The following is a 19870-nucleotide window of genomic DNA, read 5'->3' on the forward strand; positions in this document are numbered from 1 at the left end:
GAAATAATTTAAGCAATAGTTGAAAACATTATAAGTGGAGTTACAATGTTATTCATATCAGGTGTAGTTGTGATCTAAAATTTAAATTGGATTAATTTTTTTTGTAGGCTATACAGATAAATCAAAAAGTAAACATAGAGGACAATGATGCATTAGAGACTGGCATATCATCTCATACGGACAACACCGCAGGAGAGTTTTTTTTATATTTGAACAATTCAGCTTCACTTCAAAGAAAGTTGGACGCCTTGAAAAAAAAATTTAAACTCACCGTTTGGACTTACGGAAGATATTTAAAATGCTATAAAGTAGGGATATTATACGGGATTTGTATATACTTTTGTAAATAATATATTGTATGATATTTTAAAAGAAAATAATGAGTACCACCAGTGTTACTACAAATGGCTAGTGAATTTAGTAAGTAATTTTGCCAATTTTGTAAAGTTGGCAAGAAAATAATTACTAAATAGTTGGTAATTTTGCCAATTTTCGCAAAATTGGCCAAAAACAAAAAAAAATATCTACTAAAAACACTAGCCAGTTGTGTCTGAGTTTAGCGAACCGACTATAACTCTTGTTAAATTAAGGTTGAGTTTACACTTTTGACTTGCCTACAGATTTAAAAATATTTTTGTCATAATATACAGTATGTCCCTGTAAGTTGGAACCATAATATGGAAAACTTTTTTATTATTCATTTTACGAAAAATAGTTGTTCTACATAAAAGGTTCTGCAATATCTAGAATCTCTGATTCAACCATCAGATAGTAAATTTTTATGGGTATTGCACAGGGTATGTCAAAAAATATGAATTTCACTCAAGAGAAAAGTAGCTTTATTTTTACAATATTGAACATTGTTATTATGAACAGTTAATTGGAATTAGAACTATATTCTAATATGCAATTACATCCTTCTAATTGAAAAAGAAATTAAAAATTTTTCTCGGCATATATCATCAACATTATTTTCTGTTATTTCAAATATGATAACTTTTGTTATTAATTTTACGAAAGAAAAGTTATAGAATGTTCTGCATGATCTAAAACCTAAAATATAACCATCTTATATCAAATATTATCGATTTTGTATGAGGTATATAAAGAAACTGTTTTTTATGACGACAAAGAAGTATAACTTCTTACGTGTGTACACAAGTACACACACTCTTTTTTTATTTTTTATCTGACAAGGTGTGTATGTATGTTGAGCCAATTAGTCTTAAAATCAATCATGCTATCAATTAATTTATTAGTTGATTAGTACAAACATCTAAGGTACATTTCCTTATCAATTTAAATTTTTTTAAAATTTTTAATTTTTCTTTCAAAAATGTTAAAAATATTCAGAATTTAATGTCAGATGTCATACGTCAACGCAGAACAGATAAAAGCAGATTTAAATATCCGACTTTGTCAGTCAGCTGTTTCTACTAGGCCAACAATGGATGGGTGATACCTATACCATGAAAAAATTCTTTTTGTGTTTGTGTAACGTGTAATGTGGCCGTTTTTCTGTTTTTGCTGTTTGGGGTTGTACGGAGGACATGGCATATCCAACCAAAATTTATTTTCACAAGATGCAAATGTTAACACCTCAATTTTGTAGCGGTACTTTTTTAACAATTGACGTAAGTAAAAAAAGAATTTTGTACTTCTTTTTCTTACAAGACCTCTTTTTTTATTTTAGCATTAGCTCCGATGATGACGTTTATGTCGAAAGCGCTCAGCTAAAGAAATAAATTATTTACACACTTTGATATACTACATTTTTTATTTCTTCTATTAATAAATTTTATTTATTAATGTTTTTGTATTTTGAGAACAATTTCCGAAGTGGAAATCAAAACATTAAAATAAACTTAATTTAAAGTAAAATTGTGGCTTATTCCCAATAAAAATAGTAAGCTGCCATTTAAATCAACTCGCCATTTGATTGTCTTAATACAATGCTAAAAAGACGACATATCAAATGAAAACAGTAAGTATTCATTTCACTATTTCACTATTACTATTTTCGATAAGATATTTCGGACCTAATATCGCTATGTCGTTTCAAATGTGCTTCTCTCACTCCTACCGTTTAAAGTGCATACAAATGGTACAGAAATTCAATAACATCAGTAAAAACCTATTCAAGCGCAGATATATCGACAGATGACAATATTTTGATATAAAATATCAGCCAGAGATTGAAAAACGTTACAAGACAAAAAGAAAACAGTTACTATTAATAGGGCATATGGCACTTAATACCGTCACAAAGAAAATATCCAGCATATTAGAAGAAAAATAAACATAAAGTAGGTATCAAGCAAAGAGGAAGGAAGGTATTGATGAAAATTGAAAGGGAATAAAAATTCAGGAATACAGGAAACAAGATCGAGTGCACTAAAAACATGAAATAGTACAGTAAAAAAATTAAATCAAGGGTGGATGACAGATGAGATAATGAAGCTCATGGACCTAAGAAGAAAAGTCAGAAAAAAAATCCACGCAGTAATCAGACAGAATATAAGAAATAAGAAAAGACAATGTCATAGAAAGGAATGTAATGAAATCGAAAACTATGAGAAGAAACATGATACCTTGTTCAAAAGGTATCACGAACAGTTATGGAAACGAGTATGGAAAAACTACATTTCTGAATTATTTGAATGTGAAAGAATAGGACACTCCACCAAAGACGATCCACCAATAACACAGTGGAATTATACGGCCAATACAAATGACAAAAAATAGAAAAGCACTCGGCCCCGATGACGTGAAAGAGATGAATTTAAAGCACTGCGTGATCCCTTTAATAGAATTTATGACACGGGAATATTACCAACTGATTTTCTCAAGTCAACTTTTGTCACAATACCAAAGAACCATCGTGCAACGACCTGCAGTGATTGCCGAGAACAATAAGTCCGATGAGTCACGTTTTAAAGATATTCTTGCGAATAATACAAAATGGAATACACAGAATATTAGAAGAGATACTTAGATTGTTACCTTTCCTACGAAAGGCTGTCCACTCGAGTTCTTGATGAAGATATCCATTTCTATTCCTACATCATAGGGTGGATAGGTACCTGGTTTTTCACTGGCACTAACACCTGGATCAATTAGAGGTATGTAATGCATTCCTCTCGAATGCAACTCTCTTACAAAACTTGGTAAGTCTTTAAAATTTACTTGATTGTATGTAAAATCGTTGCTGTCATTCATATAGTCCAGATCGTTCCACTGGGTATCCTAAAATAAAAACAAATTAAAGATATCATTCAAAGAGAGAAAAATTATTAGTAACCTAAATTTTTTTAAATGCATTACTAGACTCACCAATGGTATTCCAGCATCAATATTCCTCTGCATGACGTGTCTAGTATTGTTCAAAGTTTTGTAGCCGAATCTGCACAAGTGGAATCCCAGACCCCAATACGGAGGCATGTAAGGTCTACCGATTAGATCGGTATATTGACTGATGACGTCGCTGGGTGTTGGTCCCAAGAAGAAATAGAAGTCAAAGATCCCTCCGATTGTTCTGAATGTGATTGCAGGAGTCGGTTGTAAGATGACATCTAAACATAATTTAAATGAGAAACATTATACTGCTACTGAGTGCAGACTACTATTTCTTTGTGTCAAAGACAAATTTCCAAATGTAGATTATTACAGTATGCAGCAATATAAACAGTACTGAAATGCTTATGCGTCAAATTTGTATGTATCATGCATCGAAACGTACTGAGTAGTTCCCGAACGTCGCGCGTCGTTATAACATATGCAAATTTCGTGTTAATGTTATTTACTTCAGGATAGTTCTCAGTGTTGCAGAAAAAGTTTTTATCATGGGGTGATATAGTTGAATACTGCGCACGTGTGTTGGCTATGAATTATCAGAGCGCGTCGTTCTTATCGAATATTTAGTTTTCCGATAAAAGCCATATTCATTTAAACGGTGTCATTAACAAGTAGACAACACGGTTTCTCGGATTAGAACGCCCCAACGTAATCGTCGAGCACCCCCTTTTTAACAGTAAGTAACCGTGTTACCATTTGCAGTGTATTTCATTGAAGCAAACGATAGGACGCCGGTAACTGTTAATCAGGAGCGCCACAGAGAACAGATTATCACGCCATTTATACATGATTTTCAGCGATTTTGTTGTGTCAGGAACCTACCACTTAATCAAAATGGTTTTAACAGGACGGGGCAATCTGTCATACGGCCAGAGAGATTCTTCGGATGCTGTGCAATCATTTCGGGGATCGCCTTATTTCACGATTTCGCGTGACAGTAATTTTTCATATCCATCGCACTCACCAGAACTAACGCCACCTGATGCGTACATATGGAGAATGCTGAAAGAGGCAAGAAGGGCATCTTGAACATCTGTTTTATCGGGAACGTCGTTGTGAATAATGTTTGCAAATTATAAATAAAAATAAACATTTCAGCACTGTTTATTTTGCCAAATACTGTATTAAATAATTTTTTATCTGTATATATTATATATTTCTCCGATTTTAACATTGTTAGGTACAATAAAAACTATTAGAACAAATACTTTTATACGAAAATATTCTTACCCATTGCATTACTATTAAGCAAAAATACTCCATGACTTTTTGTGGAATTCTCAATCATTAAGTAAAAAGGATGGCTTCCATATAGATTTTTCTAAAACACAACAAAAAATATTGCAACCAGCGCACAAAAATGCTCTTTGTTTTAAATTTTGTTATGAGTCAATAACAAAAAAAGGTTTAAAAATCGGTATGGTTTTTATGTTTTTCGTTGTTTTCAAAGTATCTTATATTCAATTCATACAAACATATAATTATTATAACTATACACTTTCTACGTTAAATACTTACGTTATCTGTAGGAACCATATCATGGTTGAATAGTGTAAATTTGGACCATTCTGTTGACAATAGAAGATTTGATCTGTGCTCTCCAATACCATAAATATATTTTGAAGGCAATTTTGAACTTATTTGTAGCATTTGATTTGAATAGATTAAGTTTAGGAAGTTATTTGAGTCAAATCTGAAAACATAATAAATAAATGACAAATATAATCTAATGGGAAGTATTTAGAGAAAGAGACAAACACTTATTAGAGGACCTATTAAAAAGCAATAGATAGAAAATAACAAAACAAAAAACTATATTTTTATAACAAACTATAATATAAAACTATTTTTAGTTTGTGATATTTCACATCTTTGATTATGTTATTTTGTTAGCCTAAGTATAATTTTGGGTCCAATAGATATTTTTTACTTTATTAGACAGTGTTAGCTGTCATTCCAGCAGTGAATCTGAAAACAATTTCAAATCAGCTTTAACTCAAAATTATGTGATGTTATGATTTTTAAGGCGACCTGGTCTGACTGTATGACAACTTGAACATGTCTCTGCCCTTGGTACAAAGGTCTTATCAAAAGCCAGAACTGGCTTTTGATAATAAGACTTGACACGTCAATAGACGTGTCTCGCCTTAACTAATAAGTTCTCTGCACTTTATTGATACAAAAATCAAGCAATACACACATGGGAGGGGTGCAAAACAGATAATAAGGTAGGTACTAACATTGTAACGTTGTCACTTTTTCTCAAGACCTTAAATCCAGATTTGAACGTGTTGATTTGGATAATATAGGACAAGGCTAATGATGCCTTATCAACGATTGGTACCTCTGGGTAAGGTGGTTCAAATCTGAAGCTACTTGGATCTACAAACTGGAAAAATACATAATTAATAATATTAATATCTAAAAACGTAATAACTGTTATCAGAAATGTAAATATGATATTTATGTGGCTACCAAATAAAGAGACTGGCACTGCAACATCATTTGTTTTTATTTATCTTCTTCTTCCGATGTTCAACTTTTATATCAGCGTTTGGGGGCTCTTCCAGGTGGTCTGCTAGTGTTCGGTTTCTATTTCTTTACAATCTTTGTCTATTCGCACCCATTATATCAAGGTGGTCTCCCAACGCTATTTTTCGGACTCTAGACCATTTTACATGGGAAGTGGGACTCCTTTATCTTGGAAGACAGCTTGCTTAAACGAATACTGGAAAATGATGAAGGATCAGCGTGGAACACAGCTGGTGATTCCAAAAAGCAGAATAGCCGAAGTATTTCGTCAGTAACACGACAGTCCATCAGGAGGGAATTTTGGTGTAAAGAAAACTCTTCAGAGAATTCGGAAACGGTTTTATTGGATGAATAGTTCCGATAATGTAAAGGACTGGTGTAAGAATTGTAGCTAAGTACCTGTGCTACAAGTAACGGACCTTACCGGAAAAGGCTCCTATGAGACAGTGCAATGTTGGAAGTCCGTTTGAAGGAATAGCTTTGGATATTGGCTGGCCATTTCCAGAAAGTGAAAATGGATGCAAGTACATGTTGGTCGTAATGGATTACTTCACGAAATGGGTTGATATCTACGCAATTCCAGACCAGAAGGCTGCCAATTAGGCTAGAGGGTTGTCCGCAATATGGTGGAAGAAATTTTTAGAGACACCGAGGTCCAGGTATTAGTCTGTTGCAATCCGCATAGTTACTGGTGCGGAGCGAAACCGTCCCTTGTCACTTTTATACAACTGAGTGAACAACAGTTCCAGTCCCTACAAGGTTCCAGAAGGAACCATATTTTACGGAGGGGGCAATGTGACGCTATTAGCGCTCCTATACCGAAGATTCAGGCCTATTTATTATAATTCGAATGTTGTAAACACACCCTTTTTTTAATACGATGATTTATTACCTGTATTCCGAGATTCTAGGGTTTTCGAAATGTAAATATTTTTACTGGAAAGTTCGATTTTAACTGTTTTGATGTATTATGTAAATATTTGTTAACCCTTCGATTGTTTACTAGAAAAAGCTTGTTTGTTCGAGAAGTATTTATGTAGTATAAATGGGAAACGATTTTATACAGAAGTTCAGTTGTGAACGTCGGCCTATTTTGGTATGTGTAAGGGGTGCGGCATATATTTTTGTAATTAGATAAATTATTAGATTTAGTTGGTGAATGTTTTAAATAAAGCCGTAGTAACGTATAAAATAAAATTAGATATTGTAGTTAAATGTTAAGTGTTGTAAATAAAATAATATAAAGTAAGCCTTTTTATTTAAATATAAGTTACTGGCTAAAAATTAATAAATAAAGTAAAAATAAAAATAGTAAAGTCAACCGCGTAATATTACATGATATTAGGCAACAATCCGATATTAGGACACTTTACTCTACTGACTACAAAAGAACAGGCTATACGCTAGACGGTTGACAGATGCTGGCATTTGGTGCATACCTACTTCTTGTTCAGCGCCGTCAGTCTCGTTATTTAATATACCTTACAATATCACCCTTAATATTAAAAAAATGGTACATCAATTACTCATAATCATTAAAATATTTAAAATTACAAATCCTACCTTTACACGTAATCTTGTTTCTGTTTCATACTTAACAATCATCTTCAATTCATCGACGTCATCAGGATATGCCGTCCTATACTGTCTCCTCCAAAAGGCTATAAGACCAAAACTGGTCTCTGTAACATTAACCACTTTATAAGTATTATAATTTGGAGGATAAAAACAGTACGGCACATCAAGCGGAGCCTGCGATAATACAGATTTGTTTCTCGGAATCCAGCAACATCCCCTAGCTTCACATTTCTCAGCGTTGGCGCCATCTTCTGGAAAACAATCGAATTTGTCTAAGTCAGTTAATAATTTGCATTGGTTGTAATCAGGTGCTGGAGGAACTGGTAGATCGTGCAACTTCCAAGGTCTTTTGGTGGTTTGATCTTTAGGCTCTTTAGTACTTGTATCACTGTAGATCTACAAAGCAAATAAACATACTTTAATATGATGAAGATAAATGAATAGCCTAGATCTTTAAAAATCAATTTTATTGTAATAAACAAAAGTGAGACACCATATTTATTAACTTTAGTGCCGCCGATATGTGAAACAATTGTGCATTTAATGATAGAAGTATATAATTTGGACCACATATACTGCACATATAAAGGTTCAAATTTAGATATGAGGCCATCTCAGATTTTGCCTTTTACAAAAATGGTGGGGATTCAAAATGGTGACTATACATATGTAACTAATAGCACGATAACTTTTGAACGAAACGTCAGATTTCAACCAAATTTGGTATATAGGTTCTTTTTTGATGAATAATATCGAGGTCTTGAACTGGAAGAATCGGTTTACCAGAATTTGTGTTTTTACTGTTTTTTATGTAATAATATGTTGTTTCTTTTTTATTTCTTTCACCCTGTATATATAAATTTTTCAAAAAGGGAATAACGCCATTGAAAAGAGTGTAAATATATTTTTTAGGAAATATTTTGAACTTTTCAGTTGTGTTAATTACCATTTAATAAATGCATAACGTATGTTCACATGTACCTATGGGCGGCAGATTCATTTTGCATGCCATTCATTTTGAATGCCCGTCATTTTTGTAAAAGACTAAATCTGAGATGGCCTCATATCTAAATTTGAATCTTTGTATGTGTAGTATGTGTGGTCCAAATTATATGCTTCTATCACTAAATGCACAATTCTTATAATACACACACCGGCAAAATTAGCCGAACACGTTAAAAATGGGACATGTTTGATGTCTCGTATTTCATAAACCAGTGGTCCGATTTGAGTGATTCTTTTAGTATGTTATAGCCTTATTATTTAAGAATATCGGTGTAATAATATTGTCGCTAGACAGGTAAATGTCATTTTATACCGGGTGTAACAAGCATACTGTGTTTTTTTCTTAAAGTTCGGAACACCCTGTGGAATATTCCAGCATATATAAAATATTAAAATTAAAACTCGATTGTAGAATTATGCTTTCTTAACATTTTCTTTTTTGATTCATTTGGTTATGTTAGAAAATAAAAAAGTTATGTGCTTTAACAACTAACCATGTTTTTTATCAATAAATCCTCATAGTAGGGGAGAAAAGTATGCTAAATTTGCAATTACTCGAGCGTTCTTGGGACCTGGAGTGTAGTGATGTTGATTATAGTTACTTTCGAGTAATCAATACAAATCGTTACTTTTGAATAAAGTAATCATTTCAAGTATTCGTTACTTTGATTACTTTGATTACTTTTGTATTGAGTATTTTTCGGTAGATAGATATTTTGTGTAGATATTCGGATATAACAAGTAATCATTTACAGTATTCGTTACTTTGATTACTATGATTACTTTCGTTACTTTTGTATTTGAGTACCGGTAATCGTACCGAGAAGCGTATTTCTCGGTAGATAGGTATTTTTTATAGGTATTCGGATGTAATAAGTAATCATTTACAGTATTCGTTACTTTGATTACTATGATTACTTTTGTATTTGAGTACCGGTAATCATATCGAGAATCGTATTTCTCAGGAGGTAGGTAGGTAGGTAGGTATTTTGTACAGGTATTCGGATATAACAAGTAATCATTTACAGTATTCGTTACTTTGATTACTATGATTACTTTCGTTACTTTTGTATTTGAGTACCGGTAATCATATCGAGAATCGTATTTCTCAGTAGGTAGGTATTTTGTATAGGTATTCCCATATAACAAGTAATCATTTACACTATTCGTTACTTTGATTACTTTTGTATTTGAGTACCGGTAATCATATCGAGAATCGTATTTCTCGGTAGGTAGGTATGTTTTATAGGTATTCCGATATAACAACGACCTTCACCGATCTGTTTAAGGGATAAAAATGATTTGATTACTATGATTACTTTTGTATTTGAGTACCGGTAATCATATCGAGAATCGTATTTCTCAGTAGGTAGGTATTTTGTATAGGTATTCAGATATAACAATGACCTTCACCGATCTGTTTAATGGATAAAATGATTATATGTAAAATAGGAGATGATTGAATGCTCGAATAAATGAAATTTATGGAAATAAAAGGCAGATATCACCTAGTTGCTCGATATTTGCCTTTTATTTTCATAAATTTGATATGTAATTTATGATTTTAAAAATTACAAATAACAATAGGGGCGCCTGATATAATTTTGACCAGACTACTTAGTTATCTAATAATTAAAAAATGACTTTGTTTATAAATTCTTATTAAATTTTTTCGGCCCGTGTAGGTATTTATTAGAATTTTAGAATTTTTAGAATTTTTGAATCATTCGAAACAAAAAAGGTGTTTTGTAATTTTTCTCTTGTTGATAATTTTCGAGTTAAACACAAATTAAAACCAAAAAAAAGGAAAATGGCAATTTTTAAGGCTAAAAACATAGTTAAAAAATAACATTTTTGAAATTACGAAGTACCTAAATTGAATTCAAACCTTCTTCTATCAGTTCTCGAAAGGATTTTGGGCTTATTTCATTTAAAAACTTTGTTTTTTAGTTATTAATGCAGTTTTGCAGGTTCGTAACAATTAAAAAAAATATTTTAGAATAAATCTTGCCAAAAATTGAGACCCGATAGAAAAAAGTTTAAGTAATTTGAATTTAGATACTTGATGATTACAACAATAATATATTTTACTTGTGTTTTTGGGTCTTGAAAATCGTCATTTGTGGTTTTTTTTCAGTTTTAAATTGTTTATAGCTCGAAAACGATCAATTTAAAAGAAAAATTACAAAATACCTTTTTTGTTTCAAATTATCCAGAAAATATACAATAATATCTTACCGGGCCGAAAAAATTTTAGTAGAATTTATTAAAAAACGTCATTTTTGATTATTAATTAATTAATGTCTGTACAAAATTATATCGGGCACATTTTGCTTTTTATAATTTTTAACAGAATAAATTCTATATCAAATAATTGTAGATAAACAAGTTTTAAATTAAATTAGGTTTTCTAACAAATGTAAACATATTTTAAGTTTTTTATTTTTATTTAAGCTATTTATAATACAAAAATAAAAACAATAAAATAAAATAATACATATAATACAATACAATAAAATACAATAATACAATTCAATATAATACAATAACATACAATAATAAGAATAATACAATACGATACAGTATGCAGGGGTCGGCAACTTTGTCCCGCGGGCCGCATGCGGCCCTTTGCGCCTTTTTGAAGGCCCGCCAAAGCACCAATATAATTTTAGAAAAAATCAAAAAACTTAGTGTCATGCCGAAATGTGGCCGATGGCAACAATGCGGGCTAACAGAATAATGGGAAGGTGTATTTCACTACAACGACAGTAGATACTTAATGAGTAGATACGTAATACAAGTTATTTTTAATTTGGTAAAATAATTCAGGTCTTATCATAGAAAAAATAAATAAAATGCCACAGAAAAAAAAAATAATGAGAAAAAGTGTGAATTTAATGAAAAGTTAATTAATAAAGAAAAAAATATTTAATTGAAAATGGTTATTCATTTTTAAAAAAATATTTCTTTATATAATTTTATTAAAGCACTATGCTTAATTTGCAAAGAATCTATAAGAGTACCTATTCAAAGAAATTACGTTTGCCTCACCACTACATGAAACACAAAATTGAATGTGATAAATTTGAATCTCAATTCAGACAAAATAAAATTGGCTCTTTACAAAACTCATTAGACGGACAACAAAGCGCTTTTAAAAAATGTAAAGAACACAATTCAGCATTAAGTAATCAAAAAGTCCTTAATATTTCAAAATAGATTGCTTAACATAACAAACCATTTACGGAAGGGTAGTTCATTAAAAAATCTATCAAGGGGAAAGGAACAAAATGCAAAATTTTGACGCCTGCCAAAATTTTCAATGTATTTTAAATATAATAATTTTTTTCGAATCTTGAGAAAACTAATAAGTACCTATTTTTGAAAAATTTAAACGCAGAATGAAAGATTACTTTATTGCCGAGAGCCGAAAGTCCCTTAGAATGAATATAAAGTTTCTTTTGGGTGAGATATTTGAAATTAGAAATCACACCAAATTTTCTCCTTTTTTTTTTCGCCCCTGTAACTTATTAAAATAAACATTATAGAAGTTTACAGGGACCTTCGCCTTCGGTAATAACGTAATATTTCATTCTGCGTTTTAATTTTTCAAAAATACTTATTAGTTTTCTCAGGATTCGAAAAAAATGAATCCCATTTAAATAGCATTGAAACCGAAAGTTCGTACCCATCCCCTTAACGCAATTTGACCAAAACAATTTTAAAAATTTGAAGATTTTAAATTGTCTGTACGCAGAGCAGTTCAATGTATTGAAATTATATCAATGTTTATTACAACAACAATGTTTCTTAAATTAAAAGAAAATTGTTCACAATTTAAGTACTTTTCATTGGCACTTACTTAATTAAAGTAACAATATAACTAACACTGCTCAATTGTTGATTGTTTTTGAATTAAAAAAATTGTGTAACAGAAGAACTTGTTACATTAGAAAGTCTCCATCGAAATACAAGAAGTAAAAATATATTTTTACAACTATTAAATTAGTAGATTTTTTCAATCTACTATCTCAAGTGTGGAAAATTAAAAAATAATCCTTTATCCTTTTGTCCATTGTATTTCGATGGTCAAAAAGCACACATATGGTTCCCATAATACGGGACATATGGCTCATTCGTTACAACTTTTCTCGAAATTCGGAATAATACACAATTGACAAGACAAATAACTTTATCACACACACTACACTAATTCAAAAAAGTACTTCAACTTCCTTTGTAACGGGCACAACTAGACCTGTCGCTCAGTTGTAAGTCCATATGTTGTAATAGAAATTTATGAGGGGCTTTTGAATTTTCAAAAACCACTTTTGTTAATGCGTAACCATAAATAAAAGTAGATATTTAACTCAACACAAGAACGTGTCAAGGAAGTTCGTGGAACTTTACGACTCGCAATTTCTCGGTACTAAACTATTTTAACACGTTAACTGCCTCATAGACGTTTATTTATTAATTTTTGGAGAAGTCAGAATAAGGTAAATATTTTTAAATTAAACGTACATAGAGGTATAGAAGAAGGGTTGGTGGTGAATAAGGGTTTTATCTATGGTGAGTGAATCCATACATAAAAATTATAAACATGTTTTTTTGTTTGTACAAAAGGATGTATCTATCTATAAATTTGGATTTGTTATCCAGTGATAACAATAACTCCAATAGTCTCTTAGATTATTGAAATGTGCCTTTAACACTAAGTACTTCGCTTAGAACCTAAGAACCTATATGGTAGCTCCAATGGTTTGTGGCTCTTCAGTTTCCGAGTCTGTTGCCACCGATGCCATGTTTTCTGTACCACATGAGGTTTATCAAGCATTAAACAATAATCTCCACACTGCCACTGTTTTTTGTGATTATGCCAAAGCTTTTGATTGTGTAAATCACGACATTTTGATAAAAAAACTAGATTTCTATGGAATTCGAGGTATTTCTTTGAACTGGTTTCAATCTTACTTGGAAAATAGGAAACAACTGGTTAGAGCAAATGATACAGACTCTAGTCTCAAAAATGTTGTATGTGGGGTACCGCAAGGTTCAGTATTGGGTCCTCTACTTTTCCTTATCTTTATTAATGACATCACTAGTTTAAAAATCGATGGAAAAGTTTTTCTTTTTGCTGACGATACCAGTATCACTTGGAGCAACTCAAATATCGCAACTCTTCATGCTACTATAACTTCTGATCTACTCACAATAAAATCCTGGTCAGATTCTAATTTACTCTCTTTTAACGTAGATAAAACAGTAGCATTACCCTATAAAGGAACTCTTCAACCCTTACCTCTTCATAACAGCCAGATCAGTATCGTTGATTCTGTAAAGTTTCTTGGTATTTTTTTAGATAGCAACCTTAAATGGTCCCTTCATATCGATGTGTTAAGCAAGAAACTATCCTCAGCTTGCTTTGCAATAAGATCTGTCTCTAAGGAAATGGATTTAGCCTCTTCCAAAATAACATACTTTTCATTGTTCGAGTCCCATCTTCGATATGGTCTGCCTTTTTGGGGTTTTGGTACAGCTGCCCAATCCGATGTTATTTTTAAATTGCAAAAAAGAGCAATCAGATATCTGTTTGGCCTCAGAAGAACAACACATTGCAGAAGCTACTTCAAAGATCACAGAATTCTAACATTACCTTCTTTATATATTTTAGAAACTGTTTGCTTAATTCGTAAACATCTACATGTTTTTCCAGAAAGACCTAGACATGACTATTCCACCAGAAATTCTACTTTTGACATCTATTTACCGATCCCGTCCAGTGAGTTAATAAAGAAATCTATATTATATTCTGCAAAAAAACTATACAAGCATCTCCCTCTACAACTTAAATCTGCAACATCTTTCCCCAAGTTCCGTAAAATGACTAAAGCCTATTTATCTGAAAGACCATATTATTCAATAGCAGAGTTTCTTAACCAATAACTAAGAAATTACAGTATTGTTATGTATAAGTAGAATCTTAATCTATATTTGAGTGTCATATGCAGCAGCATAACTTATTAAATAACTTATTAAATTTCTTAAGGTAGATTACGCAATTTGCAATTTTTTTTAAATTTTGCAATAGATTGTTACTGATTTTTATTTGACTTTATTATGTTGTATTTATATTGACGATTTGTATAATTTTAGTAAATTGTATTTGTTATTGTATTTGTTATTGTTTTTATTTATGATTCTTGTAAGCTTTGTCTATAAAATTGTTAAATTTTTTCAAGACAATAAAGCATATTTCTATTCTATCATATTCTATTCTATTCAGTGCTCACTATTATCTATCAGGATTAGTGCAAGATTGTTTGGGTGGTTTTTCAATTTCACCAAATAGCGGCTGCTGTATTCACTTACTATTTCCTTAACTGTGCCTACTTGGGATCGTCTCGGACTTCCCTGTTTGATATAAACCAAGAAGATGCATTTGTTATGGTCCGTAGTACTTTCGACTGAAAGCGTATAGTTGTACATGTACACTTGTTTATATGTTTATGAATATATGTTTCTGTTTATAAATATATCATAAACTGGACATATACATTAATGATACGCAATTTGGGTTTCGCAAAGGCCTGGGAACTCGTGAAGCTCTTTTTTTCACTTAACATACTTATACAAAGGTGCCTGGACGTCAATCAAGATATATATGCGTGTTTTATTGACTATAATAAATTATTTGACAAAGTACGACATTAACAATTAATGCATGTCCTGGAATCAAAGAACATAGACCACAAATGACCTCAGGATTATATCGAATTTATACTATAAGCATTGAGCAAAAGTACGTGTTAACGATCAGCTGTCAGAGGAAATTGAAATCAGACGTGGAGTGAGACAGGGATGCATGTTGTCGCCAATTCTTTTTAATGCCTACTCGGAAGAGATCTTGAAGTAAGCTCTTGAGGGTGCAACAGCTGGAATAAAGGTAAACGGTGTTCCCATTAACAACATTAGATATGCGAATGACACTGTCATCTTAGCTGAAAATATTGGGGATTTTCAGAGGCTAGTGACCAGAATATCGGAGTTTGGACAAGAATACGGGTTAACAATAAATGTCAAGAAGATAAAGTTTATGAGAATATCGAAAACTCAAAGAAATAACGAAAATCTCTTCATAAACGGATCCAATATCGAACGAGTCGACCAATATGCATACCTTGGAACATGATCAACTCCACAGGAGATTACTTACAGGAAATCAAAATCAGAATAGAAAAGGCTAGAGCAAATTTTAACAAAATGCGAAAAGTGCTCTGCACAAGAGATTTGAAGTTGGAGCTAAGAGTTACTTTGGCTAGGTGCTACGTTTTCTCGACTTTGCTTTATGGAATGGAAGCTTGGACCTTGAATGCTGCATCAATGAAAAAACTAGAATCATTCGAGCTGTTGGTGTACAGAAGAATTCTGAAAATATCGTGGACAGAACACGTCACAAACAAAGAGGTTCTGAGAAAGATGAATAAAGGGATGGAAATCCTAAATACCATCAAAATAAGAAAATTGGAATATCTCGGACATATGTCACGTGGAGAGAGATACAGCTTGCTTAAATTGTTTATGGAGGGAAATATTCAAGGAAAGAGAAGCATAGGGAGACGCAGAATATCATGGCTGCGCAACCTGAGAGAGTGGTAAGGATGTACATCAAATGAACTTTTCAGAGCAACCGTCTCTAAAATACGAATAGCTATGATGATTGCCGACCTCCGCAGCGGAGATGGTGGCATTTAAAGAAGATCGTAAAAACCCTCGAGTAATCTGTTTGCATCAATTAAGTGACAAAAACCCTCTAAACTCTAGATGACGTACCTTTGAATAACCCTGGATACCAGAGGTACTTCGGAGGTCAGTTCTGATTGCATATTCCATGTTCAGTGACCCCAAAAACCCCCCGAATAACAAAATCTGACCGTATACTGATTTTGACATGTTTATGCACTTTTGGATGCATTTTATACATTTTCAAATGCACTTATGCATTTCTAATTCCTACCCATTTTCCTATTGTAACCTTTTTCTTGAGTTCATGCTGAACACAACGCAAAAAGTCGCAAGTCTCTAGGTGCTCTATTTAAAAATCAATTTATTCTGGTGCTTTTAGTGATAAATGCCCTGGTCTAATTCTAATAAAACCAATGCAACGCATACAAAATTAAAGTTGTTGATCATTGAACATACTGTAAAAACATTATCATTTCCACATTTTTACGGTCAGTCTAGAAAGTATGAAAGTAATCAAGTGTAATGGTTGTAGATACAATAATCGTTACTCACTCTTCTGATACGATTGGTACGAAGTAACGAAGTAATCAGAGTAATCAAAGTAGATACTCGCTCTGTCGATACTCGATCTGATACGATTGGTATGAAGTAACGAAGTAATCAGAGTAATCAAAGTAAACGGAGTAATCAGAGTAATCACAGTATTCAAAGTATTCAACGATTGGTACGAAGTAACGAAGTAATCAGAGTAATCAAAGTAATCAGAGTAATCAAAGTAATCAGAGTAATCAGAGTAATCAAAGTAATCAGAGTAATCAAAGTAATTAGAGTAATCAAAGTAATCAGAGTAATCAAAGTAATCAGGGTAATCGAAATAATCAGAGTAATCAAAGTAATCAGAGTAATCAAAGTAATCAAAGTAATCAGAGTAATCAAAGTAATCAGAGTAATCAAAGTAATCAGAGTAATCAAAGTAATCAACGATTGGTACGAAGTAATCAGAGTAATCAAAGTAACGATTTGTTTCTCTGAATAGTAATCGTTACTTTCGGTATTCGCAAGTAACGAGTACTTTGTAACGAATAGTTACTTTTTCAACATCACTACTGGAGTGGACTGTGAAGAGTGGGTGCTACAACCAAAAAAAGTTAAGTTAAGTTTTCCATGAAGTGTGGGACTCTCCATTTTTAATTTAATTTTCCATTTCCACCAATCGTTTTTTCCGATTATAGCGCCATTTATCCATAATAGGAAAAAATGTTGCGAATAAAAGTTGCTTATTTTTACGTCAAGAATACAAATCTGCAATAAAAATTGGGGGCTCCTATTTAATATTTTAATGTAACCCCCCACCCCACCTCCGTGGGCGGTCGTGTTTGGTGCCATTCACTAGATTTTTGAAAAATATTGAATAGGTTTATTTTGCAGTTTTACGATCTGATGTTCATTTCGCAAAATATCACGGGGTTCGTATTTATAATTTTTAATTTACCCCACACCCCTCTCCGTGGGGTGTCACGAGCCACCACGGAGGTGGGATGAAGGATTTAATTTAAAATATTAATTAGGAGCCCCCAATTTTTATTGCAGATTTGGATTCTTTACGTAAAAATAAGCAACTTTTATTCGACATATGATAGCGCTATAATCGGAGAAAAATGATTGTTTCAAATGGAAAATTAAATTAAAAAATGAAAAATCCCCCACTTTATGGAAAACTTAACTTAACCTTTTTCTGATTTTAGCACATACTCTTCACAATCCAATAGGTCCCCATAACGCTCGAGTAACTGCAAATTTAGTATACTTTCCTCCCCTACTATGAGGATTTATTGATGAAAAACATGGATAGTTGTTAACGCACATAACTTTTTTATTAACTCACATAAGTAAATGAATCGAAAAGGAAAATGTTAAGCAAGCCTAAGTCTACAATCGAGTATTAATTCTAATATTTTACATATGCTATAATATTCCACAGGGTGTTCCAAACTTTAAGAAAAAACACAGTATGATTGGTACACCTGGTATAAAATGGTATTTACCTGTCTAGCAACAATATTATTACAACGATATTCTTAAATAATAAGGCTATAACATACTAAAAGAATCACTCAAATCGGACCACTGGTTTATGAAATACGAGACATCAAACATGTCCCATTTTTAACGTGTTCGGCTAATTTTGCCGGTGTGACCAGTGGTCCGATTTGAGTGATTCTTTTAGTATGTTATAGCCTTATTATTTAAGAATATCGGTGTAATAATATTGTTGCTAGACAGGTAAATGTCATTTTATACCGGGTGTAACAAGCATACTGTGTTTTTTTCTTAAAGTTCGGAACACCCTGTGGAATATTCCAGCATATATAAAATATTAAAATTAAAACTCGATTGTAGAATTATGCTTTCTTAACATTTTCTTTTTTGATTCATTTGGTTATGTTAGAAAATAAAAAAGTTATGTGCTTTAACAACTAACCATGTTTTTTATCAATAAATCCTCATAGTAGGGGAGAAAAGTATGCTAAATTTGCAATTACTCGAGCGTTCTTGGGACCTGGAGTGGACTGTGAACGAGTGGGTGCTACAACCAAAAAAAGTTAAGTTAAGTTTTCCATGAAGTGTGGGACTCTCCACTTTTAATTTAATTTTCCATTTCCACCAATCGTTTTTTCCGATTATAGCGCCATTTATCCATAATAGGAAAAAATGTTGCGAATAAAAGTTGCTTATTTTTACGTCAAGGATACAAATCTGCAATAAAAATTGGGGGCTCCTATTTAATATTTTAATGTAACCCCCCCACCCCACCTCCGTGGGCGGTCGTGTTTGGTGCCATTCACTAGATTTTTGAAAAATATTGAATAGGTTTATTTTGCAGTTTTACGATCTGATGTTCATTTCGCAAAATATCACGGGGTTCGTATTTATAATTTTTAATTTACCCCACACCCCTCTCCGTGGGGTGTCACGAGCCACCACGGAGGTGGGGTGAAGGATTTAATTTAAAATATTAATTAGGAGCCCCCAATTTTTATTGCAGATTTGGATTCTTTACGTAAAAATAAGCAACTTTTATTCGACATATGATAGCGCTATAATCGGAGAAAAATGATTGTTTCAATGGAAAATTATATTAAAAAATGAAAAATCCCCCACTTTATGGAAAACTTAACTTAACCTTTTTCTGATTTTAGCACATACTCTTCACAATCCAATAGGTCCCCATAACGCTCGAGTAACTGCAAATTTAGTATACTTTCCTCCCCTACTATGACGATTTATTGATGAAAAACATGGATAGTTGTTAACGCACATAACTTTTTTATTAACTCACATAAGTAAATGAATCGAAAAGGAAAATGTTAAGCAAGCCTAAGTCTACAATCGAGTATTAATTCTAATATTTTACATATGCTATAATATTCCACAGGGTGTTCCAAACTTTAAGAAAAAAACAGTATGATTGGTACACCTGGTATAAAATGGTATTTACCTGTCTAGCAACAATGGCTGCGTTCACCAGAAATAATCGGTTTAAGTTTCAACTAAACAGCTATGTTGCAGCGCTTTAAAACTACGTTTAGTCTGGTGAATGGTGTTTTTTCGTTTGACACTTTCATAGTTGATTTTTTTGTGTTCCCACCTGTTC

The 19870-nt window shown here is 32.2% G+C and overlaps 1 protein-coding gene across 2 annotated transcripts in view; it reads right to left on the bottom strand.

Annotated features, from left to right (window-relative positions):
* LOC114342975 (lysosomal alpha-glucosidase-like) overlaps positions 1 to 19870 on the bottom strand; it is a 55217-nt gene that overhangs the window by 30272 nt on the left and 5075 nt on the right. For both annotated transcript variants that reach the window (XM_050651795.1, XM_050651796.1), the window contains exons 3-8: positions 7450 to 7860; positions 5595 to 5743; positions 4873 to 5047; positions 4585 to 4675; positions 3334 to 3572; positions 3004 to 3246 (exon numbers count right to left, since the gene is read on the bottom strand). In XM_050651795.1, coding sequence (XP_050507752.1) covers positions 3004 to 3246; positions 3334 to 3572; positions 4585 to 4675; positions 4873 to 5047; positions 5595 to 5743; positions 7450 to 7860 — 1308 coding nt within the window. The remainder of the gene's footprint in view (positions 1 to 3003; positions 3247 to 3333; positions 3573 to 4584; positions 4676 to 4872; positions 5048 to 5594; positions 5744 to 7449; positions 7861 to 19870) is intronic.

This window comes from Diabrotica virgifera, chromosome 5 (assembly GCF_917563875.1).
Source record: "Diabrotica virgifera virgifera chromosome 5, PGI_DIABVI_V3a".
NCBI lineage: Eukaryota > Metazoa > Arthropoda > Insecta > Coleoptera > Chrysomelidae > Diabrotica > Diabrotica virgifera.